The sequence below is a fragment of the Crocuta crocuta genome, unplaced genomic scaffold (assembly GCF_008692635.1).
Source record: "Crocuta crocuta isolate KB4526 unplaced genomic scaffold, BGI_CrCroc_1.0 scaffold50, whole genome shotgun sequence".
NCBI lineage: Eukaryota > Metazoa > Chordata > Mammalia > Carnivora > Hyaenidae > Crocuta > Crocuta crocuta.
Window position 1 is genome coordinate 8,004,907 of NW_027527428.1, and position 24,133 is coordinate 8,029,039.

Sequence of the window (24,133 nt, forward strand, 5' to 3'; positions counted from 1 at the left end):
AGGGGCACCTGGGTGGCTTAGTTGGTTAGGCGTCCAACTTCAACTCAGGTCTCCCTCTCACGGTTCGTGGGTTCAAACCCCACGTTGGGCTTTGTGCTGACAGCTCAGCATTCTGTGTCTGCCTGTCTCTCAAAAATACACTTAAAAAAAAAAAAAAAAAAAAAAGAGGGCACCTGGGTGGCTCAGCTGGTTAAGTGTCTGACTTTGATTTTTGGTCATGATCCATGGTTTGTGGGTCCGAGCCTCGCATCGGGCTCTCTGCTGTCAGCACAGAAACCTCTTCAGGTCCTCTGTCTCCTTCTCCCTCTGCCTTCCCTCCACTCAGTCTTTTTCCCTCGCTCAAAAATAAACATTACAATTTTTTTGTTTTAAATAAAAGCACAAATAATCCTAAATTCTAGTAAATTTAGTAAAAATTTTGATTACTTCAATAATCTCTCTCTTTTTTAACAGGATGATTCAAAGCCACCTTATTCCTATGCACAATTAATTGTACAAGCAATTACGATGGCTCCTGATAAACAACTTACTCTAAATGGAATTTACACTCACATTACTAAAAATTATCCATACTACCGGACTGCGGACAAGGGCTGGCAGGTAAATCCGTTTCGATTTGTTATGAAATAGTTCTGTCTCACATCAGTAGATGCTGATTGACAACTGAGAGGAAAACTGAGCTGCTTTCCTAAACTTGAGCACAGAGCAAAGGTAGAGCAAGGTGAAGGAGACCCTCTTTTGCTCAGGGAGGAGGATGTGTTAGAGGCCCCTGGCCCCACATTCTGACCTTCTCCACACACAGCAGGAGGAATAGTGGTTCTAGGAGAAAACCTCAGCCTGTGGTTACTACGGTCACTGTCCCCACGGATGGGAAAGGCGCGGGTTGTTTGAGATGTTTCTCTTCGACCATTACACTTAGCTTCCTATGTCTGAAGAGAGTGAAAAACCCAGCTCGTCCTTTACCTCTCCGTCTTCCTTATCTGCGTCTGCTGACGTACGTACCTTCTTGAAGTTTGCAGAGATGGTTTTCAAACTGTTTTATCAAAGAACTCTTTCTTCAAAAGACTTCTTCTCCCGTCGGGCAGTATATAAAAGCCGGCAAACGTGATGCTGCCCTGCGCTGGGGCAGCCTATCTGCTTGTGTGCCTGTCCTTTCAGATCATTCCCGGGCTGTCCGGAACCTGGCCCTCGTCAGAGAACTCTTGAATGTTAGTGTGTAACTATCCTTGTTTAGCTTTTAAATTTTGTTTAACTTTTAAACTTTTACATTGTGTAGTTTTTTCTTCTGTGTATCTGTGTTAGATGCGTCTACTCACTGGCTGTATGGTAGAGCCTGTCTAATTCAGACCGTATGGGAAAGGCAGGTTTGAAATACAGAATTTTAAAAGCATAGTAAAAGAAGAAATGTATGTTTACAGTGCTTGAATTCACTAAGTAACAAGGAATGGTAACAGTATTCCTTTAGGCACAGTGAGTGAATAAATGATCTTGAGAAAAATGTGTCTGCTGAACCCTAACCGTGGGTGGGGGTGGGGGTGGAACCATTTTCTTTGTAATGGCAGGCAAAAAGTTTTTTCTTCTATCTGCAGACACATAAACATGTTCTAATAAAAGTAGTCCACCCAAATCCTGAACATTTTCTGTGTCCGGGGTCTTAGTCACTTTGATTGTGGAAGGTATAAAATAAGACTTAGCCTTCCTTTCTGGGCTGTGGCATCTGCACCCCGCCTGCCTCCCTGTGCACAGCGAGGTGGCATTTCTTAGATGGCGGCGAGGAAAATGCTGGATTTGGAGAACCCTCTGATATCCAGCCACCTGGCAGATCTCTTCAACACATTGGACAAGAAGTCCCTGCAATACTGACCATTTTAATCGAGAACAGTGAGGTTGTGCTTCAGGTAAAATGTCAAACAAAAGAAACAGAACCAGATGATCCTCTGGGTCTGTTTCTGGCGATTGTTCCTGGAACACAGCTCCCTGTGTGTGGGCAGATGGAGCCTCCTCTCAAAGAATGGGGTGGGGTTACGTGCAGCCCGTTACATGCAGAATTCTGGGGACTGGAAGTGCCGGTTAGCTGGGTTTAATGGGAGCGAGTGTTTCTGAACAGCCTGGCCAGACGTGCGGCCAGATGTGTTTCTGTCTGTCCTGACATCCATGCGCTCTCTAACAGCATATGGGCTTCTGGCCTCAGGACTAAGGCCAGCTCTCAGGGGCGGCCTCCTCCAGGCTTCAGTGTCGTGGGGAGTCAGATCAGGCGTGAGCCCCACATGCACGGAGTGCTCCTGGCACCCAGGAGTGACTTCCCAGCGCCCTGAGAGCCAAGAGTCACAGGTGTGGCTGCCGCAGGGCAAGCTCCCCTCTCTGTTCAGGGTTCATTCACACTGCTTTTTATTGAAATGTCTTTACTGTCCAGATCGAGGCCCAGAAGGGTGACTCTGCACCTCTTGCCTGTGTAAGGCCGCTCCTGGGACGTTTTACACCTCCTGGCTCCAGTGTTTTAGCAGAAAAGAGATTCTGCTGCATCCCTCACTTTAATTTTTGGACATGCGCTCCCAGTTTCTTTTAGCTGTTCCCAGTATTGACCCACATGTGTCCTTTTTCTGTCCTGAGATTCTCTGAGCTGCCTTCCCAAAGTGACTGCGCTTAAAGTCTCTGTATGGATGAGACCTTCTTCCCATGTCCTTACTCTTGGCTTAAAACAAAAAAGCCTTTCCATTTTGCAACCTTTTTTTCATAAAAACCAGATCGGTTTTCTTTGCATGGAGAGTAGGGGGGTGGAGCGTAGTGGGGAACACAGTCACCTAGAACAGCCCATTTTAAAAATGTGGGTTCCAGACTGGCTCCTCCCCGCCCCTGTGGCGTGAGGGAGGTGGCTGTGCAAGGAGAATAGGACCCGAGGGCTTGAGCCCCACGCTCTGATCAGCTCCTCAGGGACCTGCATGGACACGTGCCACAGTGCCTCCTTTTGCACGCCTGAATGAAGTCCACAGCTGCCTTCCAGGCTTGCTCTGGGTATTTTGCACTGTCTGCCTTTGGCAAGGCTTCTTGACTGTTTCAGAGGAAACTCTGGGATAAAACAAATTGTGACCGTGTCTGGAAAGATGGCACATTTTTTTCCTTTGGTTGCGTATTTATGCCAAAATGTTTTCTTAACGATTTGTAATTGTAATTTTACCCAGCCTAGAATTAAGTATTTGTTGTAACTAGAACATTTGAATTCTAGGCCTTTGGGCCCCCGAGAGGACCAGAGCTGGTTTCTGAAAGGAGAGGGCGTGCTCTGGGCCCCCTCCCCCCCATACCTTGAACTCTGCTTCTGGAAGTTACCTGACACGTTCTGTTCTCATCAGTTTCTTTACAGGTCCTTGGTAGAGGGAGTGTTCTGTGAGCAGGGCCGACAGAAACTAGAGTCTGGGCGGGAGCCCCGGGGGTGCTCACGGAGGACGGTGACCAGCTCTGGGCCTTCCCTCCGGGTCGGCTGCAGGGACGGGGCTGCCTTCAGGGACGGGAGAGAGGAGGGACTGGAGCCCAGGAAGGAGAGGTTCTGGGAAGTAGCCTTGATGAGGGGAGGGTTAGGGGGGAAGAGTACGTGCTCGATATTGCAGACCCTTTTCTTCCTGTTTAGATTTAAAGAGTAATAACCTGCTTTTTCTCTGAATATAATAACTTCTGAATCTGTAGAAGCCAAGCCAGCGTGGTTTTAGTGTATGTAGCTTGGCTTGATCAAATTACAAAGGCCTTAAATAACCTTAGAAATATAGTTACTTTACCTGTGTCTGCATTAAGTATCTCTTACTACTTGCGCATCATTTCTGGTCTTGTTGGCTGGAAAATCACAGCCTCTTTGTTCCATAGCCTTGTTGTGAGTGGAGAGGGGGTAGACCTATTGTGATGGCGCACAGCGTAGCTTCTGTCACAGTTTCAGGACAGAAAATAGCAACTCCTTGATCTAGGAACTTCCGTACAGTGTGTCCGTGGCAGGAGGGTCATGGAACCGCAGCCCCCTGGTCCTGTTCTTCTTTATCAGTGGGAAGAAATACTGGTGCCCCAGTCCCCTGAAATGGCACTTCCCGCCTCCAGACTCCCACTGAGCCAACTTCCCTTTTCCTAGTAGCAACACGTACATTAAGCTACTCGGTGCACTAGAGTCTTCACGTGGGGGCTCACCACCTCCCGTGTTCTTCCCTGCGGCTTGGCGGCCTCTTCTAAGCTGCCCAAGTGGCCAGGTTCCCACAGGACAGTCAGAGGACCTGTTGACCCTCACATGGCCGTTGTAAGGATTGCCTTGTTCACAGCGAGTGGGCCCTGTAGTGTCGTAGTCTGGGTTTTCTTTTCTCAGCCCATAGTCTTGGAGTCTGTTTTCTACAACACAGACAGGTCTGCGTGTAACCGGAGGGGGATTGTCTTCTCTCTGTGGTGGAAGCACCAATAATAGTTGAATTTGATTTTTCGGGAGAAACTAGTAGAAAGTTATTGTTGGTTATTGGCCAAACCCTATGATAAAACAGAATAACAAGTATCTGTGGTTATTAAAATATTCTAAATCTTGGAGTACCTGGGTGGCTCAGGTTGGTTAAGTGTCCGACTTCGGCTCAGGTTATGATCTCAAGTTCCTGGGTTCAAGCCCTGCATCAGGCTCTGTGCTGGCTTTGGATCCTGTCTCCCTCTCTCTCTACCGCCCCCTCCTCCCCCCCGACTCACACACATTCTCTCTCTCTTTCTCTCTCCAAAAATAAACCTTAAAAAATAATAAAGTATTCTAAATCTCATATAATGCATTTATTTATAAATAGTTCCACAAATCACAGTCTAGGCTGCCCCCCTCCGTGTTGCCGCTGAGGGTGACAGACTTCCATGGGCTTGCGTGGTGCTCATCATGGCCTGTGACTGGTGCCGTAGGTGAGCAGTCCCCTGGCTGGGTTGTAAAGTAGAATTTGATACATTTGATTTCTGAGCCATCTCTGGCATTTCAGTATTTCGGGCTGTGGCTAGTATAGTTCTATTAGAAGATTAATTGGGGAATTTAGAAATGATTTGGGGTTAGCCCAGAATTTACTGTGAGCTACCACCATTTTGAAACTTCAGTAGTTTAACTTACTTTAAATTTAAACATGAGTGTGAATACATGAAATAATGTGGATGCATGACTTTCATCCAGCTGTTCCTGACTCTGGTTTGGATGGCTTGGGATCAGCCATGCTGAGAGCGTGCCAGTTACAGTGGGGAGCTTTCCTGAACTTGTCTGTAAACTGTGAGCCATGCTTTGTGTAACAGAAAGAATAGAGTAGGAGTTGAGAGAAATATTCTCTCTGTGCCTCATAAGATTATTTTGTGGATCAGATTTAAAACAACATACATGGAAGTATTTTGCAAAGTGTTCTTGTTACTGGAAGAAGGTGTCAGTAAATTTTTTTTAATGTTTATTTAGTTCTGAGAGAGAGAGAGCGAGAGAGCGTGTGTGTGAGAGCAGGGGAGGGTCAGAGAGAGAGGGAGACACAGAATCTGAAACAGGCTCCCAGTGCGGGCCTCGAACCCACGAACTGTGAGATTATGTCCTGAGCCAAAGTCAGACGCTTAACCGACTAAGCCACCCAGACACCCCGTGAAGGTGTCTGTAATACTTCTCAACCTTTAGCTCATCTTTTCTCCTTTCTGGTCTGCCAAATGCTTTGTACTGGATTAATTCATTTTAGGCTGTGACAGATTCTTGTAAGCTAATTCCGTGCTCAAAGAGTATTTTAAAGGATTGGCTTATTTTGGCTCTGTTCATCCCTAAGCAGGAAAGGTCAGAGGACTACAGTGAGAACCCTTGGTCTCATACCTGGGGAAAAGGTGGAAGTTGACATTTATCCCATTGGAAATGGCCTCCTTCCCTGTGGTGTAGATCTCCCACCCCTTTCTCATTCCCTAGATCCCCCTCCTCGCCCCTGGTGCCCCCCACCCCCCACCGTTTCCTTCCCAGACCTTCCGGCTGTGGGGGGGTCGCACCCCAACTCCTTCACTCGGGAGGAGGGCGGCCCCTCCCAACACAGCGCTGTGTGTAAGTTGACCGCACTCTGCACGGGCTGCATGCCTGGGCCTCTGCTTTGCAGGGCACTGAAACTGGGGAACATTTTCATTTCTCAGCAAAGAAATATATGAATTCTACGTATTTTTTTATGTTTCATAGAATTCAATTCGCCACAATCTCTCTCTGAATCGCTATTTCATCAAAGTACCGCGTTCCCAGGAAGAACCAGGCAAAGGCTCATTCTGGAGGATAGACCCTGCCTCTGAAAGCAAATTAATAGAGCAGGCTTTTAGGAAAAGACGGCCTAGGGGCGTGCCTTGCTTTAGAACCCCTCTGGGACCGCTCTCGTCTAGGTAAGGAAAAAAGACAAAAAGACCTCACTTACTGGTCAGTAAAAAATTTGCTTTCGATGTATTGGTCAGTTTTCCTTTTCAGAGTGAAGGAACTACCAAATGCGGTGTGGTTCAATGTTGGGATGGGAATTTGCACAAGAGTGTCGGGTGCCGCCCGTACTTCTCTTGAACAGTGGTCTGAAACAGTGGAGACTGTCGATGAAGTTTTACTTCCGCTCCCACGTAGCAGCTGTGGCTTCATTGAACTCATTGAACATTGTTAATATGACCGGTCAGCATTTGATGAGCTGTGTGGTTTCCTTTCCCTTGGCACGTGAACAGCTCTTTAAAGCTGTGTTTTAGTGGTTAAGCTCAAGATTGATTTATATGTTAATTGCGTGATTTAGAATTATACGTTTTTAGCTTCATTAATAGATACTCTGTTTCTAAACAACAAAAAAACGAAAGGACCAGGCTGTCAGGCTTTGGCCGCCGCCTGCTCACACACTGCTGGCCCCTGCCTGTGCACAGGAGCTTCCTCGGGAGGCCGGCCCATCCAGCTCCACGGCCGTGCGCCCTGTGCTGGGCACGGAGCTCTGGCAGCCCAGCACATGCACACTGGCTGTCACAGCTGAGTGAGTCTCAGGAAGGTCCATCTCCGGTCACAGACATTCACAGGGAAAGTAAAACTCACAGAACTGTAGTCAGTTGGCAGAAGACAATGGCTCCCTGTTTTCAGAATGCACTTTATTGAAACGAGGCAGCTTTATGCATGCTTTTCTTGTAAAAATCCACTGTCTTCTCCTTGGTAACACAGAAGTGCCCCGGCCTCACCCAATCACTCTGGAGTGCTGTCTGCTCACTCCAGTGGTGCCCAGACCCCTGAGAGCCTGTCGAGGGAAGGTTCACCGGCCCCCCTGGAGCCTGAGCCCAGCGCCTCACAGCCCAAACTGGCCGTCATCCAGGAGGCACGGTTTGCCCAGAGTGCACCAGGTGAGCCGCGCAGAGAGAGGGCAGGTGTGCTGGGCGGGGGGCGAGCCAGGCTTCTCAGAGGGCACAGCAGCAGCCTCTGCTCCTTTGTACAGGGTGCTTTCCGCATAGTACCTGAGTGTTACAAGCTCTGTAAAACTAATAGCACTGAGTGTTTTGTTTTTTAAAATCAGTGAACGTTTTATGTAAACCTTTTATATAGATGCCTGAAATAATTAAGAGTTAATCTGTTTCTCAGTTGCTACATCGTTCAGAAATGGCGAAAAAAATCCCTCCCCCCAAAGGAAAAACACAAATTAGACAAACTAAACATTGGTTGGCAGCAAAAACTGTCCACTTAATGAATAAGTGAGCATCTCACAGTTAACTAGGTTGCAATGCAGAATAAAAATGTGTGCCCTGGGGAATTTAAAAACAAAAACAAAAATAGTAACAACATAGTGTGGAACTGTATCTCAGCTGGTTCTATTATGGTTCCTAGTTGGTTGGCAAAATGTGTGTATTTGGTGTTTTCTGGTTTTTGTTTTGTTTGAGCAAGAGCACACGTGAACAGGGGAGGGGTAGAGAGAGAATCCCAAGCAGGCTCTGCACTGTCAGCACAGAGCCGATGTGGGACTCGAAACCACAAACTGTGAGATCATGAGCTGAGCCAAAATCCAGAGTGGGACTCTGAACCAGCTGAGCCACCCAGATGCCCCCAAAATATACATTTTGACACAGTGGGATTCCTGACAGCAGTCCCCTCCCCATCCCCATCTGTACCTCCTGTCACCAGTGTGTCTTTTCATTTACTCTGCACCCAAACCAGGAAGAGCAGAGGTTGGTTGGCAGAGCTTATGACTCTGTGTCTGGACTTTCCAGGCCCCTTGCTCCCACCGTGAGACTCTGATGCTGGAGGAGCACGGCCCCCTCGTCTGGGCCTCAGCAGGCAGCTTCGTCGCATATACTGTGTTGACATTTTCTTTCTCATGAGGAAAGAGCTGTGGGAAGAGGTGTCGTAAGAAATCTGAATAGGGCAAGAATTGCATTTTTCTTTTTCTTTAAAAAAATTTTTTTTTTTTAACATTTATTTATTTTTGAGAGACAGAGCATGAGCAGGGGAGGGGCAGAGAGAGAGGGAGACATAGAATCTGAAGCAGCTCCAGGCTCCCAGCTGTCAGCACAGAGCCCGATTCGGGGCTCGAACTCACGAACCGTGAAATCATGACCCGAACTGAAGTTGGACGCCTAACTGACTGAGCCACCCAGGCGCCCCAGGAATTGCATTTTTAGCAGTTAGATACATGAGTTCAATATCCCCATTAAAATACCACATTTCTCCCATTGAGAGTGACTTCACTGTTAGAAGGTGGAAGGGGCATGTCCTGTGTTACTCCTCCCTGCATCCTGAGTGGGTGGTTGTACTTAGTCGGTTCTGGGAAACGGTTGGAGGAACATGGGTGCCTGTGCCTCACCCCTGCTCCCTCATCCTCCACAGGCTCTCCCCTGTCTAGTCAGCCCGTTTTAATTGCTGTGCAGCGGCAGCTGCCGCCAACGATCAAGCCTGTCACCTACACGGTCGCTGCCCCCGTGACCACCTCGACCTCCCAGCAGCCTGTTGTGCAGACGGTGCACGTCGTCCACCAGATCCCTGCGGTGTCCGTCACCAGCGTGGCCGGCCTGGCCCCGGCGAGCACGTACACTGTCGCCGGCCAGGCTGTGGTCACTCAGGCGGCCGTGCTGGCTCCCCCTAAGGCAGAGCCGCAAGAGAATGGCGATCACAAAGAAGTAAAAGGTGAGCAACGGAAGAAGTCACTGCGGGCAGTTTCTTAAGCTGTTAGACACCCAGCAGACTTACTCGCCCCAACCCCCTTTCTTGTTGTTGTTGTTGTTGTAATTTTTTTTTTAATGTATTTATTTTGAGAGAAAGAGATGAAAGCACAAGCAGGGGAGGAACAGAGAGAGGAGAGAGAGAGAGAGAGAGAGCGCGCGAGAGCGCGAGCGTGTCCTAACCTGGGCTAGAACTCTTGAACCATGAGATCACAACCTGAGCAATAACCAAGAGAGACACTTAGCCACCTGAGCCAGCCAGGCACCGCCCCCCCAACCCTTTTTCTAATTGCATAACGTCATAGAGTGGGTCTGCCGGCCACCTGGCGTGATTCCTGTGACTTTCCAGTAATGTCATTTGGTATCATTTCTTTCCCCTTTCTTTTAATTTCAGTGAAAGTGGAACCTATTCCTGCGATTAGCCATGCCACGCTAGGCGCCGCAAGCCGGATCATTCAGACGCCACAGAGCACCCCCGTGCAGACGGTCACCATAGTGCAGCAGGCCCCGCTAGGTCAGCACCAGCTACCGATAAAAACTGTAACGCAAAACGGGACTCACGTGGTGCCCATCCCTGCCGCCGTCCACGGCCAGGTGAACAACGGTAAGTCGTGCCCTGCACAGGTAATACGGTGCGGGTATCAAGAGCAAAGGTGCTTTGCTCTCCGTTTTATGAATGGCAGTACTCTATTTTGGTTCTATTACAATTTTAACTTTTTGTCTGAGGAAATGTTTGCATTTCTAAACTATAGGAAACCTAATAGTGCTGCAGGGCACCTGGCAGCGGCCGTGGGTATCGGCTCCCGTGGGATCCCACTGGAGGGCCGTCTGAATGGAGAGCATGTGTCTGTAAATACCTAGAGAGATAAAGATCCCCCCCACACACACCTTGTGAAGATAGCTGGGTGTGGCCTAGTGTGATGGGAGGTTTGGGTGCCGTACCTGCCTTCCGAGATGTCTCCTGGGAGTGTGCTGTGCTCGAGAGCGTGTCCAGCAGAAGCAGAGAATCCTGCTCCTTGTGCACATAGCTCTCCACAGATGTTCTCACATCAACAAGTAGAGAAGATAGGACAGACCAAGGGAGCTTGGCATTTATTTATTTTTATTTTATTTATTTTTTTAAGTAGGCAACACGGAGCCCCACTAGGGTCTTGAACTCAGTAACCATGAGATCAAGATGTGAACTGAGATCAGGGGTCGGACGCTTAACCGACTAAGCCACCCATGTGGCCTTGAGCTTGGCTTTTAAATAAGAGCACAGAGAACCGCCTTGCACCCAGGCCTGTGGAGCCATGTGAGGGGTAGGGGTCCGGCTAGCTGTCACATTAACTCAGCAGTCTAGTGTCGTCCTCAGAGCTGCTGCTGTTTTAGCAGTGGGTCCTTGCCCAGGCGTGCGGAGTAGCCAAGTCGGGCTGCTGGTCAAAAGGCGCTCTTTGTGCCCATAGAGTTTCTTTGAAAAAGGATAGAGAACAGAAGCCTTAATTGTGTTGACCTCCCACTTCCGAGCTGTGAAGGAATCGAGGGGACCTGCCTTTACCTCAAGGGATTCAGATTCCCACTCGGCCTCGCCCCGAATTCAGTGGTAGAATAAATCTGGAACCTTTCCTGGGGAAGACTAACCACCTGAGGGTTCTTTGTTTTTATCATTATTTTTTTTTAAGTTTTATTTATTTTGAGAGAGCGTGGGGAAGGGGCAGGGAGGTGGAGAGAGAATTCCAAGCAGGCTCTGTGCTGGCTGAATCCCATGAATGGTGTGATCACGACATGAGCTGAAACCAAGAGTCAGACGCTTAACCGACTGAGCCACCAGGTGCCCCGAGAGTTCTTTGTTTTTAAATAATAGTCACCACGCGCCGACCTGGGGGTAATGGAGAAACTTGCAATCAGTTACCCATTCCACTTTTTTTTTTTTTTTTTAACGTTTTATTTATTTCTGAGAGACAGAGAGGGAGACACAGAATCTGAAGCAGGCTCCAGGCTCTGAGCTGTCATCACAGAGCCCGACCCGGGGCTCGAACATGAGATCATGACCTGAGCCGAAGTCGGACGCTTAACTGACTTAGCCACCAGGCGCCCCTAAATTATCCATTTCAAATGCTGTCTTCTCAGGTCCCATGTCCCCTAAGTATTAAGAGCTGTTCGAGCCTTGTTTTCTCTCTGAATAAGATGGTCATTGTGGATGATCTTGACGCAGCAAACCTGTTGGTGCTGTGTGTGCAGCTGGAAGGAAGTGGCATTGGAAGGTGACTGGTTGGTCCTTTTCTGGTCTGAGTCCTGCTGAGGCTGAAGCCATGGTTCAAGCCAGTGATTCCCAGCTATCCGTCGAGGACTCCCTCCCAGGATCCTTGCCCAAGCAAGGTGGCCTGGGGGCCCAAGGATGTGCATTTCTAACACATTCCGGCTTGTCTGAGAACCACTGGTGCTGGTCAGGGGCTTCTAATACCCTCCTGTCTGTCTGCTGGAAGGAATTGGAAAAGCTGTGTATCCCTTTCACATGTGTAAGTTGTTTTCTAAAATTTTTCCTTGCAGGTTTAATAAGCAAAGAACTAAGTTTTCCACTGTTTTTGCAGCATTCTCTCTAAGTTGTTGCCGGCTCTGAATACTGCCCTGATTTGGTGTCCGCTTCTGGAACATACGAGCTCCCACACTAGGCCCTCCTGCCCTTGGAATGGGGTCTTGTGCCCTCGCAGATTTCGTACGAGTGCTGACGAGTTTATGTTTGCATGCCATTTATTGAGCACATTTTTACTCTGCACAGGAGAATGCAGAAATATTAAAGATTTAATCGTGAATATAAGGGTTATAGAACCTGAGAAGACAGCATTTGAAATGGGTAACTGATTGCAAATTTCTCCATTTATCCACAGGCTGGCATGTGTTAACTATCATTTAAAAACAACTCTTGGGGCACCTGAATGGCTCAGTTGGTTAAACGTCTGACTCTTGATTTTGGCTCAGGTCATGATCCCAGGGTCACAGGATCAAGCCGTTGTCAGACATTCCGCAGGCATCGTGGGGCCTGCATGGAATTCTCTCTCCCTCTCTCCCCCTCACTCGCTTATGTGTGCGTGTGCACGCTCTCTCAAAATAAACTTTAGAAAAACCCAAAAATATAATTTTTGAATTTTTTAAAATTTATTTTAAAAAACTTTTAATGTTTATTTTTGAAAGAGAGAGCGCAAGCAAGGGAGGAGCAGAGAGAGAGGGAGACACAGAATCTGAAGCAGCTCCAGGCTCTGAGCTGTCCGCACAGAGCCCGACACGGGGCTCGAACCCGTGAACTGTGAGATCATGACCTGAGCCAAAGTCAGACACGTAACTGGCCGAGCCCACCCAGGTGCCCCCCAGAATACAATTTTTTAAATGTTTGTTTGTTTAGAGAGAGAGAGAGGTGCATGTGGGGGGGCAGGGGACAGGCAAAGGGAAAGATCCCAAGCAGGTTTTTCTCTGTCATTGTGGAGCCCGACTTGGAGCTTGATCCCACAACCACAAGGTCAGGAGTTGGTGGCTCAACCAAGTCACCTAAGCAGTCCTCAAAAATATAATTTATAAAATAAATTATATTAAATATTAAATTCTTAATATATTGGGGCTTTAAAAAACCCCACACTTGAGACATTGTTCCTTCTCAGAAGAAGGAAACGTGGAAAAAATATTGAAACTCCTTCCAGTTTTAGTAAAAAATCATTTTAAATTATCTGTTAGTGGGAAATTTTATTGCTTCTTCTTTAATTTGGTTGCAGTCTTTTACTTAGAAATCACTTGGGGGGTGGGGCGCCTAGAGGGCTTAGTCATTTGAGCGTCCGACTTCAGCTCAGGTCATGATCTCACATTCCTGGGTTCGAGCCCCGCGTCGGGCTCTGTGCGGACAGCTCAGAGCCTGGAGCTGCTTCGGATTCTGTGTCTCCCTCTCTGCTCTCCCCCCACCGGTACTGTCTCTCAAAAAATAAAAAACACTAAAAAAAAAAAATTTTATTTTTACTTTAAAGAAATTACTGGCTTAGAAAAAGGTTTTCTCTCTAGTCAGTAGTGATTCAGCACCAGTGTCTTTAGTGCTCCCTGAGTCTGTCCTCCGCAGGGGACGCAGCCCTCCCCAGCGGCAGTGCTCAGCTGAGGGGGTGCAGGAGGTACTGTTGCAAAAGGGGAGGAGGTGGCAGATGAGCTTGAAGACTGTGGGTGAGGAGGGTGGGCTGAAGCCGGCTCTCCTTATAGTACCAGCTGCCGCTGAGGTGCTGCACGGCCTGTGGCTGCCTTCTCCCTTGACAGTCACTCTTGAGAAAGGAAAGCTGTACCTGTTGATATCGGAAAGCCAACAGCTTTGATATTTTTCTTTTAAGCTTTTTATTATGGAAAATGTCAGACATACTGGAAATTCTCTCACAGCTGTTCCCTACCCAGATCCAGTCATAATGTCATTTTTATCTGTTAATATTTCAGCATCTCTAAAAGTACTTGGCTTTTTACTATTTTTTTTTTAAATTTTTTTAAATTTTTTTAATGTTTTATTTATTTCTAGGAGAGAGAGAGACAGCATGAGCAGGNAAAAAAAATTAAATTAGCAGTAATTCTTTTATATTTAGTATTTCCTTAGGATTTAAGTCCTTTTTTTTAATCATCATGGTAAAATATACATAACATACAATTGACCATTTTAATTTAATTTTATTTTAATTTTTATTGTAATGTTTTATTTATTTTTGAGAGAGAGAGAGACAGCGTGAGCAGGGGAGGGTCAGAAAGAGGGAGATACAGCATCTGAAACAGGCTCCAGGCTCTGAGCTGGCAGTCAGCACAGAGCTCAACACGGGGCTCAAACCCACAAACCGTGAGATCATGACCTAAGCCGAAGTTGGATGCTCAACCGACTGAGCCACCCAGGCGCCCTCAGTTGACCATTTTAAAGTGTACAAGTCAGTGGCATTAAGTCCATTCACAGCATTTGGGAACCATCAGCTCTAAGGAGTTCAGAAGCATTTCATCGTCCCGGTAGGAAACCTTGTACGCAGTAAGCAGCCACTTCCTGATTCCCTCTTACCTGAGCCCCTGGTGGCCACTAATCTGCAGTCTGTGGATCTGCCGACACCGGACATTCCCTGTAAATACAGTTTGATGCGCGGCCTTTTATATGTGGCCTCTGACTGAGCAGATCCTGTTGTGAGGTTTACAGCACGTGGGTCATCACTTCTTCATGGAAAATGTGTTTCCATTTTTGTGGTTCATTCCAGGTAATGGGCGTTTCAGTTGTCACCCTTCTGGCTGTTGTGGGTCGTGCTGCTGTGGTCATTTGTGTGTATGTATTGTGTCCTCCGTTTTCACTTCTTGTGGGTGTTTACGCAGGAGCAGTATTGCTCAGGCATGTGGTGATTCTGCGTCGTTTATTGAAGAACCTGCAAACTGTTTCCACAGCAGCTGCACCGTCTACACGCCCGCACTGACTGGGAGATTCTGACGTGTCTCCGCCCTCCCCGGCACCTGTCATTCGCCCCCTCCCGGCCATCTTACTGGGTGTGAAGGGCTGTCAGTGGTGTTGACACGCATTTCCCTCATGACTAATGACGTTGAGCATCTTTTCATGTGCTGGGTGATTTTGTAGGTCTTCAAAGAGATGTCTGTTAAGTCCTTTGGACATTTTTTGTTATTGAGAGATACAATTTGCAAGTACCTTCTCCCCATTTGGTGGGTTTGTCTCTTCACTTTCCTGATAGTGTCTCTGATGCACCAGTTTCTGAGAGATTTTTTTAAAATTTTTTAAATATTTATTTTTGAGAGAAAGAGCACATGAGTAGGGGAGGGGCAGAGAGAGGGAGACACTGAATCTGAAGCAGCTCCAGGCTCCGAGCTGTCAGCACAGAGCCCGACAGAGTGCACGTCTGATGCACCATGTTTTAATTGTCAAGTCCCCCTTCTCTCTCTTCCCTTTTGTGTCTTGTGCTCCAGGGCCTGTATACTGAGACTCCACTGCCCCGTCTGAAGTGTTTCCCCTGCCTTTTCCTCTGCTCAGAGCTATAGCATTCCAGCTCTCAGGTTGAGGCCTTTGACCCATGATGCATTAATTTTTGTGTGCGGTAAGGGCCTGACTGCATCGGCGTGTGGATGTCCATTTGTCCCAGCACCATGGGAGAGACCGTGCTTTCCCCATTGAGTGGTTTTGTCACCCTTGTGGAAAATCACCTGACCTCAGATACACGGGTTTATTTCTCAGTTCTGTCTCCCTGACTTCCGTGCCTGTCTGTATGCCAGAGCCACAGTTTTGATTACTGTCATTTTGAATTTGGGAAGTAGGAGTCCTCTGACTTTGTTCTTCAAGATTGTTTTGACTGTCTTGGATCCCTAGCAATTCCATGCAGATTTTAGGATCAGCTCTTCCATTTCTGCAAAAAAAAGAAAAAAAAATTGGGGATTTTGTAGGGACTGCACCGTAGACTGCTCTAGGCAGTAGGGCTGCACGACAAGCATCTCGTCTTCTCGTCCAGGAGTGTGGACTCTCCATGTGTTTAGGTCTTCAGTTTCGTTCAGCAGTGCTCTGTAGTTTTCAGTGTAAAGGTCTTGCTTAAATTTCTTCCTGTTTTATTCCTTTGGAATTCCTTCCTGATCCTTTGGAATTGTTTTCTTAATTTCCTTTTTAAGTTGTTCATTGTTACTCTATATACACGGCTGATATCTGCATGTCAATACTGTACTTTGCAACTTTGCTGAGTTCAGTTGTGAGTTGTCATAGTTTTGGCTTAGGGGGTTTTCTTGTGTGGATTTATTAGGATTTCCTACAAAGATTAGGTTGTTTCTAGTAGAGAGTTTTACTTCCTTTTCCATTCGGATGCTGTTGACTGCCATGTGCTGCCTGCTGGCCCGGGACTCCAGCGGTGTTGAATCTCAGTGGCACCCGTGACCTGCTCCTGATGCTAGGGGGAGAGCATCGTCTTTCACCGTCAAGGCTGACGGTAGACGTGGGTTTGTACATGGACCGTATTTTGCTGAGTTGTTTCCCCGCTTTCTGGTTTGCCGAGGAGCTTTATCGGGAAAGAGTGTTGAATTCAGTCATATGCTTTTTCTGTGCCGAGATGATCATGTGGGTTTTTTCCTTTATGAATGCAGTGTGTTGCATGGCTTTTTTTTTTTTTTTTAAATTTTTTTTTTAATGTTTTATTTATTTCTAGGAGAGAGAGAGACAGACAGCTTGAGCAGGAAAGGGTCAGAGAGAGAGGGAGTCACAGACAGAAACAGGCTCCAGGCTCTGAGCTGGCAGTCAGCACAGAGCCCGACGCCGGGCTCGAACCCACGAACCGTGAGATCATGACCTAAGTGAAAGTCGGACGCTTAACCGACTAAGCCACCCAGGCGCCCCTGCATGGCTTTTTTTTAAATGTTTAACTACTCTTGCATCCCTGGGATGAATCTGTCGGCCGTGGCGTGTAACCCTTTCATGTGCTATTGAATTTGATTTGCTGCAGTCTCGTTGAGGAGGTTAATGTCGGTGTTTGTCAGAGACGTGGTTTGTAGCTTTCCTGTGGTATTCTGGTCCGCTTCGGCCTCAGGGTGAAGCTGGCCTCGCAGAGTGAATGTGGAAGTCAGGCCTGCACCTGTGCGGGGTCGCTCCTCTTCCCGGTGGCTTCCAGGGCTGCGCCGCCTGCCCCCCGGAAAGCCCAGCGTGCTCTGGCCGTTCTCAGCCTCTCTTCTCCCACTGGGCTGTGGTTCTGGTCACAGTGCTCCGTCGGTGTTGGCCTTTGCTGAGACAGCTACCCCAGTCCCAGGCCTCTGTCCGGGGGCAGGAAGAAAGGTCACCTCAGACTGCTGACCACATTCTGTGTGACCCTGAAGCAGAAGCCCCAGGCTCACACTTTGGTCGCTGTCCTCAAGAGTCCCCATGGTGCTCACAGCCGTCGGCTCTTCTTACAGAAGACTGTCCCCAGCCCTCTGGCCTGTGCTGCTCTGAGGTTTTAAGGCGGCATAAAGGCCTTGTGGGGGAGGAGGTGCCTGTGCTCTGTCGTCTTAGCCCATTGCCCCCGTTCACCTCCGCCTCCCCTGGGGGCCACTTTGCAAAGGTGTATCTGGAGCCAGCAGAAGACCAGGTTAGCCTTTTGCCCTGTTTCCCCGCAGCTGGCCTGCGGGGAGGAGCGGCCCGGGAGGCGCCTGTCCTGTCCACACTGTGTGAGGCTGGTGCTCAAGGAGGGTTGCAGAGGTGACCTCACGCAGTTGACCCTCAGCGTTTGATCACTTAACAGTTACTAATCCCAGTCGGTGCCCACACGTGCTCACACACACACACACACACGTGGGTTGGAAGAACGCTGGATCTGGCTCCTGCCGAGGGGTGACACAGTGGTGCCCTGTCCTGGGTTCAGCTCTGACTAGAAACCCGTGTCCTTTTCATAGCCTATTAGTGCCCTGTTTTTCAGGGTTCTTTTTTTTTTTTTTTTTTTTTTTTTTTGGTTTTCTCTTTTTTTTTNGCTGCAAAGGCAGCACTGGTGTTGCGGGCACAGAAGGCTCTATCTGCCTTACGTTAGATAAGCTGCTTTCAAGCATGAGCTCAGTGCTAACGTGGTAAGTTGTCTTTAACCAGAAGCACACATAGAACAAGGTATGTGTTCACCAGTTGAAGGCTCCCCACCCTGTGTTTCTCCTGGGATGGCGGCCGAGCACAGCAAGGTCCCAGCGTCCCGTGTTGCTCAGCTCTGGGCACTGATTCACTCACATTTGTGTCAGGCATCTTAGACCATGTCGCGGGTGTGTCGTCCTGGAAGAACTTGGGCTGCCTGTCGGTGCCGCCCCAGCAGCCACACAGGTCCTCTTTCCTGACAGGGACAGGACACTTAGTCTGGAATGCAGTGGAGAGGAGCCAGGACACCCCCGTTATTAATCAGGGTCTACCCAGCCCCTCTATTCCTGAGGGCATGGCCACGTGCAGAGCTCCACTCTGGCCTCCTGGCTAGGCCAGGGGCTGACAGTTCTCAGGGTGCCTGGCCGCTAGAGGCCCCTAGGGCCCGTCTGCCCAAGAGGATGCTCTCTCCATCCCCATGTGTCACACACAAGGGGCCTTAGCACAGAGCCAGCATCGGGACCGGCCTGGCAGATGAAGTGCATGAGGTCAAGACTGCTCCTGTGTGGTCACCCAGGGGGCAACGATCTGAAAGACCGGGGCTAGCCACAGCTAGCCCGACACAAATCGGGGGGACAGGTGCTCTCACGAGTGTGTGACGTGTTGTAGATGCCCGAGGCCCCTGTGTGAAAAGGAGCAGGTGGTCCAGATACAGTCTGGATGTATTCCGAGTCCGGGTACAACCAGGTGGGTCTGAATTGCAGAATTGCGTCCTGTGCCGTCCGCTGGTCAGAGCAGTCCACAGCAGCCGTGCGCGCCCCTGGGCCCCAGCGTATTCCGCCCCCTCCCCCGCTGCCACTTTCGAGTTCCCAGTCTGCCTTTCTATAGCCTGACTCCTCCTCCCTTCCCTTCCTTCCACGGTACAGGGCAACTGTGTGCCTCCCCGGCTGTTTCCGGGTTTGGACTGTGGAGGGCTTGGGCCCCTCACGCTGGAATGCTGATGAGGCTGGGGGTTCTGCCCCTTCCAAGGGGGGCCCAGGCCTGTCTTCTCTGAGGCAGTAGCACTTTTTTCTTTTCATGTCCTGGAGTTTGCCTGGTTGTTCAAAGCACAGACCGGGTGAGAGCCAGGGAAGGATGGGAGGGTCGGTCTGTGATGAGGAGCTGAGGGAGGGCGCGCTTGGTGGTGGGGACCAAGGAGAAGCTGGCCCCGGGCTCGTGGGCACACATCTGCTTGTGAACTCCTAGGCTCACGGGGCCCAGAAGGGGATTAACCGGCTTTCCTTGTTGCAGCTCCCAGTTGGCCTGAGCCACATGCCCACCCCCGTCACGTGACACAGTCGTGTGGGGCACGAGGGGTCTCTGCATGGGGAGGGAGATGGGGAGGCCGGCAGCGGTCCCTTTGCCTGACCTGGAGCCTCCCTCGTGTGTGCTTCTCTTAAGTAATAAAGGTGCCGGCCATCGCGGAGAATACCCGCTTATCAGACAGTTAACTTGCTGCAGAGGGTTTCTGGTCCCCAGGAGCCCAGTCCTGGCTCCTGTGCACCTGGCCCCCGTGGGCCGTACAGTCACACACGCAAGCCAGCCCTGCGGGCAGAGCCTGGGCCAGCTGGCGCCCGGGGCCCCGTGGGGGAAGAGGGCGCACCCAAGAGCACGGGGTCTGACTCACCGTCTCTTTGCAGCAGTGGCGAGTCCTCTGCACATGCTGGCGACACACGCGTCGGCGTCGGCCTCCCTGCCCACAAAGCGTCAGAACGGTGACCAGTCGGAGCAGCCGGAGCTAAAGCGGGTCAAGACGGAAGACGGCGAGAGCATCGTCATCGCGCTGAGTGTGGACACGCCGCCGGCAGCCGCCAGGGAGAAGGGTGTCCAGAACTAGCGACCGGGACAGCTTTTCTTACTTTAGTATCAACTCTGTGGTGCCAAAAGGAGACACTGCCTCTCACCGACGCTCGGAGCACCGTCTCGGTGGGTAGAGGGCCCTGCGGTTGGACTTCACCTCAGCACTGAAAACACAAAACCCAGGTGGCCTTAAAACTCCTTAAAGACAGAAGTCACACCTGAACAAAACCACATGCGACAAAACCTGGTTCTGGCAGCATCTCCCCAGCCCGAGCTCAGCTGGTCCCTCCGGAGCAGAGACGCGAGTCCTGGGTGAGCCCGTGCCTGGGGCTGGCGGAGCTGCCGGGACAGGGCGGGCGCCGTCCCCGTCACCTTCCCAGGCCCCCGGGGGCTGGCGCTGGGAGAGGAGACCATGTTTCGTTGTCCACGTGTGGGATTAGAGTATTTTGAGGTGTACTTTCTTGATGAAATAATGGGGTCTTTGACATTTCAGATCACTCCATTTCTACTCTGGAAATTTTGGAATCACACAGGACTTTTTGTGTTGATTTCATTTGGGGAAAAGAAACAATGTAGTTTTGTTTTTGTTGTTTGTTTTCAGCCTATGGAATGATTTCCTTTTGTCTATCCTGTTAGTGTTCAGAGGAGCTACTTGATGACATCCGCAGGTTTTCCGTGTTAGAGCAGGTGCCGGATGCGTTTAGGATGGACAGACAGACTGACTGGACAGACGGATGCCCGCACTGGGCTGCATGTAGCCATGACCGAAAGAACTGCTGGACTCTCCGAGCTGCACTTAACTGGTTCTCTTTCCTGCTACTTTTTGTTGTTTGTTTCTTTGTGTTGACTTTGTCCCTGGCATAATTTTTCCACTCTAAGTAAAACAAGCCTCCTAAGTGTTGTGTGTGTTTAAAACGACAGAACTGTTCCTACTTCATTTGGAAAAAAGAGTCCGTCTTCTTCCACATACCCTTTTCAGACAAGTGCCACAGGTCTCTCTGTGGCACATCTGCTAGTGGCGGTCACCGGCGCGAGGCGCAGAGCCATCATCCGACCAGCCATCCACCTGGTGACACTGCGGTTTGCCCGGCGTGCGGGGAGCAGCAGGTGCTGGGGTGGAGGAGAGGCTGCGTGTTAACATGAGGGCCCTGGAAACATCCGGGTCCTTCTCTGATTTGTGACAGGAAATCCCCCTCAGCCTTTCAGAGCTGAAGCAGTCCTAACGCTGACTTCTCGCCTACAAGACACAAAAGTGAGGTGAAGGGAAACAGAGGTGAGTGAATGAGCAGTAGGGCCCCCCCTCCGCCTGGCCTCAGTCACGCTGTCCCGGAACAAGACCGCTGGCCTTTCCAGAGCCTTCTGAGGGGGTCAGGGCTGAGCAGCTGTGCAAAGAGAAGAGGGCTTGGGCCTTATTGTGAACTTTTAAATGTCACCATCATCATCATGTTATTTATTTAAATGTAGTTATTTTGGTATTTAATTTTTTTTTTAAGAGAAGGAAAAACCCTGTATTTTCCTGGTGGAATGAAACGGCTCAGAATGGTATATTTAGGCAATTTTAAAACCTTATTTACTTACAGACCAAATATGATAAATCTGTTCTAAGTATTGTGTGTCACCCCACAGTACGGAGCTGTCACGATGTTATTGCAGAAAATGCGTATTAAAAATAATGAAATTACTGCACACTAGCTGGATTTATAACTCAGCCATTTAAAGAAATAAAAACAGAACCATCATGTGAACGAGACCTCACGTGTGTGGCAGTGGCGAACTCTGGCTTGCAGGCTGAGGCCCGGATAGATCAGAGCCCACAGGGCAGCTGTCTGCGTCTCGCAGGCATTTCATAGATCATCTTGGAATGTATCGTTTTTGTCTTTTTACTCAAAAGGTTTGCGGTTTGCAAAATAACTCCAGTCGCGTTGTGTCTTGTGTAGGGTCAAGGTCACTCCACTGAGTGGTCCAGACCCACCACTCACCACTACTGTAGGCCCTGACCGAGCTCTGGGCAGGTGAATGGTTGAGACCACTCCCAACGGGAACGTGGGCTTGGGCTGGTGCGTCGTGTGTCCGCCTGGAGCCGTGTCTGCACAGCAGTGTCCCTGTCACCGTCCAGAAAGACCGCGTTAGTTCTCCTGAAGTAAGCCCAGTCCGTCAGTTGGTGATTTCTGAGCCTAAAACAGACTTTGTGGGTCTGGAGGGATTTCTGCTGGGATTACAGACTTTTTAAAAAGTACCCAGTTCTCAAATTTTTAAAGAAGAGAGGATGGTTGTTTGCTGGGAGGTAGCTGGTGTGTGCCTCTTTCAAGAGGGCTTGGGGCCTCTCCGTCCTTGTTGTCTTGTTCAGTTGGCTGATTGATTGGCACATGAAAATTTAAGGTTATCAAGGAGGAGGCAGGAAAACGACATGGATTAGCAAACAGTCGTACCCCAGGCACTTCAAAAACTTTTCCAGTTTAGCTCTGCACTCCCAGGAGCCCTCAAGACCTCCGCGGCCACTGAGCTTGCATCCCTGCCACCCTGCTTGTCACCTGGTGCCCCGTGAACAGACGTGCTGCTCTGAACTGACTCCCAGCTGTTCACAGGAAGTTCCTAAATGTCTTATCGCAAGAGGTTTCTGCTTTGACCTTTGCCAAACTTCTGAGCTCCCCAAGGGACTAGAACTTCATTTGAACAGCTTTGCCGCAAACCAAACAAAAATATGAAAGAGAAACTCACCTGTGAGCCACGTGACACGGTGTCTGGGCAGGATTTGGAATCCCTCTTACTCTGGCGCCCTTAGAGTCTCCACGTGGACAGCTGAGCTCCGGAAAGACCCTGCTTCACGGCCAGAAGGGGCGGGGCAGCCCCAGGACTTGGGATTTCCACACTATGTGACACAAGGAGATGGGTGATGGTCTTCAAGTCCTCACGTCCACAATCCTAGAAAGCATAGTGGTGATTTGTGTGCAAAGATTTTAAATTTTAAAACTACCAAGTTCCTGAAATTCAATAAAATATTTTTACTAATTTTAATTGAATGCAGAGTATCATTGTCATTTTGATAAACTGCAGCAAGCTTTTTTTTTTTTTTAACTTGTGCTCTGACTGCCAAAGGCCTAATGCGCTGCAGCAAAGGCACCGAGGAGCTGCTGTGCTGGCCGTGGTGTGGGCTCTGCCCCCAGAGAGGGGTGTTCACAGAGGCTCGGGGGGCACAGGCGGTGGTAGCAGAATTGAGCTGATTTGTATCTGACAGTGCGGTTGTTGCCACCACTTCTTCTTCTATGGACCTTTCAACCTAAACATCAAGATCACTGACGTCAACTTGAGATTTATGCACCTGTGGGATGAAAGTCTCATGTAAAGAGGCACGGGGCTACGCAAGCTCCACGCTCCGACACAGTGACCGTCCAGCTTCCAGAAAGTCCCTGGGGGTGGGCGGGGGTGGCTGCTGGTACCCTGGAGCAGCCAGGGAAGGACGGCGCAGGGCCCCGTGGGAGCTCGTGGGAGCCGTGCTGCGGGGCTTGTGGACAGAGCTCGTGGGGCGCTGCACTCCCGCACGGAGAGACCGGTTCTGACAAAAGGAAGCCTTCATCATTGGCCTTTTTAGGTCTCCTGTCCACGCTGCGTTCATAGATACTTTAAAATGTGTGTGGCCTTAACTCTTCTTCTCTCAGGCATCGTTACTCTGGTAACTCATTAGACCCTCCTTCCAGTTAAACTTGTCAAAACAGGAGTAAAAGCCACTGTCCCGAAAGAGAAGCTGCCTTTGTCCAGAAGCAGATGTGGCAGAGAAGAGCCTCCATAAAGGGCAGACTTCACTGACTGGTAGGTCTTTCCATGTCGCAGAAGCACTGCCCATTAGAGGAAGGCCCACATTTAGAGCCACATTTTGTCTGTAAGAAGACATCAGTGCTCACCGTGACCCTACCCGCAGCCATAAAATGAGTTTAGGCCTGAACAGCCGTAAGGACCACAGTGCACGGGGTCTGGCCCCATCGGCCCCCCGGCCGCCACGCGCAGGTGTCTGTGGGTGCCGTGCTCATAGCACTTACCGCTTGTGTGCCCTCTGCGCTTACGTCCACAGCGACACACGGGGTATTAGCCAGGGTCTCGGGCGACCTCTGAGGAGATGGGTAAACCTGTGGGCACACATATCCTCAGTTTGGGGGACCTCCCCGCCCCCACCCCGCCGCCGTGGGTACAAGCACACTCTGCCCTGTCTTCCCCATGGTTACAGCTAACCCTTAGCAGGAGAGAGCATTATCCCGGTACCCTGACACAGAAATAGTAGCAGGCAGGTTGGGGCTGGGGGTTAAAACTGCAGGAAAACCAATATGGTGGTGATTTTCCCATATTTTTCCCTTTTTATCTCCTGGGCAGCCTGAATACCAGACCTGCACATCAGGAGCAAGCAACACGGTACCCGGGAGCCACCTCCTCCCTCTCCACCTGCAGAGTGCTGGGAAGTGCCCGTGGACGCCGGGATATCATGAAGCTGCACATCTGCGTGAGCGGCTCTGGACACCCTTAGGGCTGAGAGACGAGGGACTAAAAATGGGGACACCCGTATCCTCCAAAGAGGATGCGTGTATGTGAGGGGGTCCTTATGAGATCTTTTCTCTCACCACTTTGGCCGCAGGC

General features: G+C 49.7%; 1 protein-coding gene across 1 annotated transcript in view; it reads left to right on the forward strand.

Annotated features, from left to right (window-relative positions):
* Positions 1-22,530, forward strand: part of FOXK2 (forkhead box K2) — a 46,807-nt gene extending 24,277 nt beyond the window's left edge. The window contains exons 4-9 of the mRNA XM_077755879.1: positions 454-600; positions 6,167-6,360; positions 7,157-7,332; positions 8,807-9,103; positions 9,533-9,742; positions 19,351-22,530. Of these exons, the coding sequence (XP_077612005.1) occupies positions 454-600; positions 6,167-6,360; positions 7,157-7,332; positions 8,807-9,103; positions 9,533-9,742; positions 19,351-19,547 (1,221 nt within the window). The 3' untranslated portion in view covers positions 19,548-22,530. The remainder of the gene's footprint in view (positions 1-453; positions 601-6,166; positions 6,361-7,156; positions 7,333-8,806; positions 9,104-9,532; positions 9,743-19,350) is intronic.
* Positions 22,531-24,133: the final 1,603 nt, after the last annotated feature.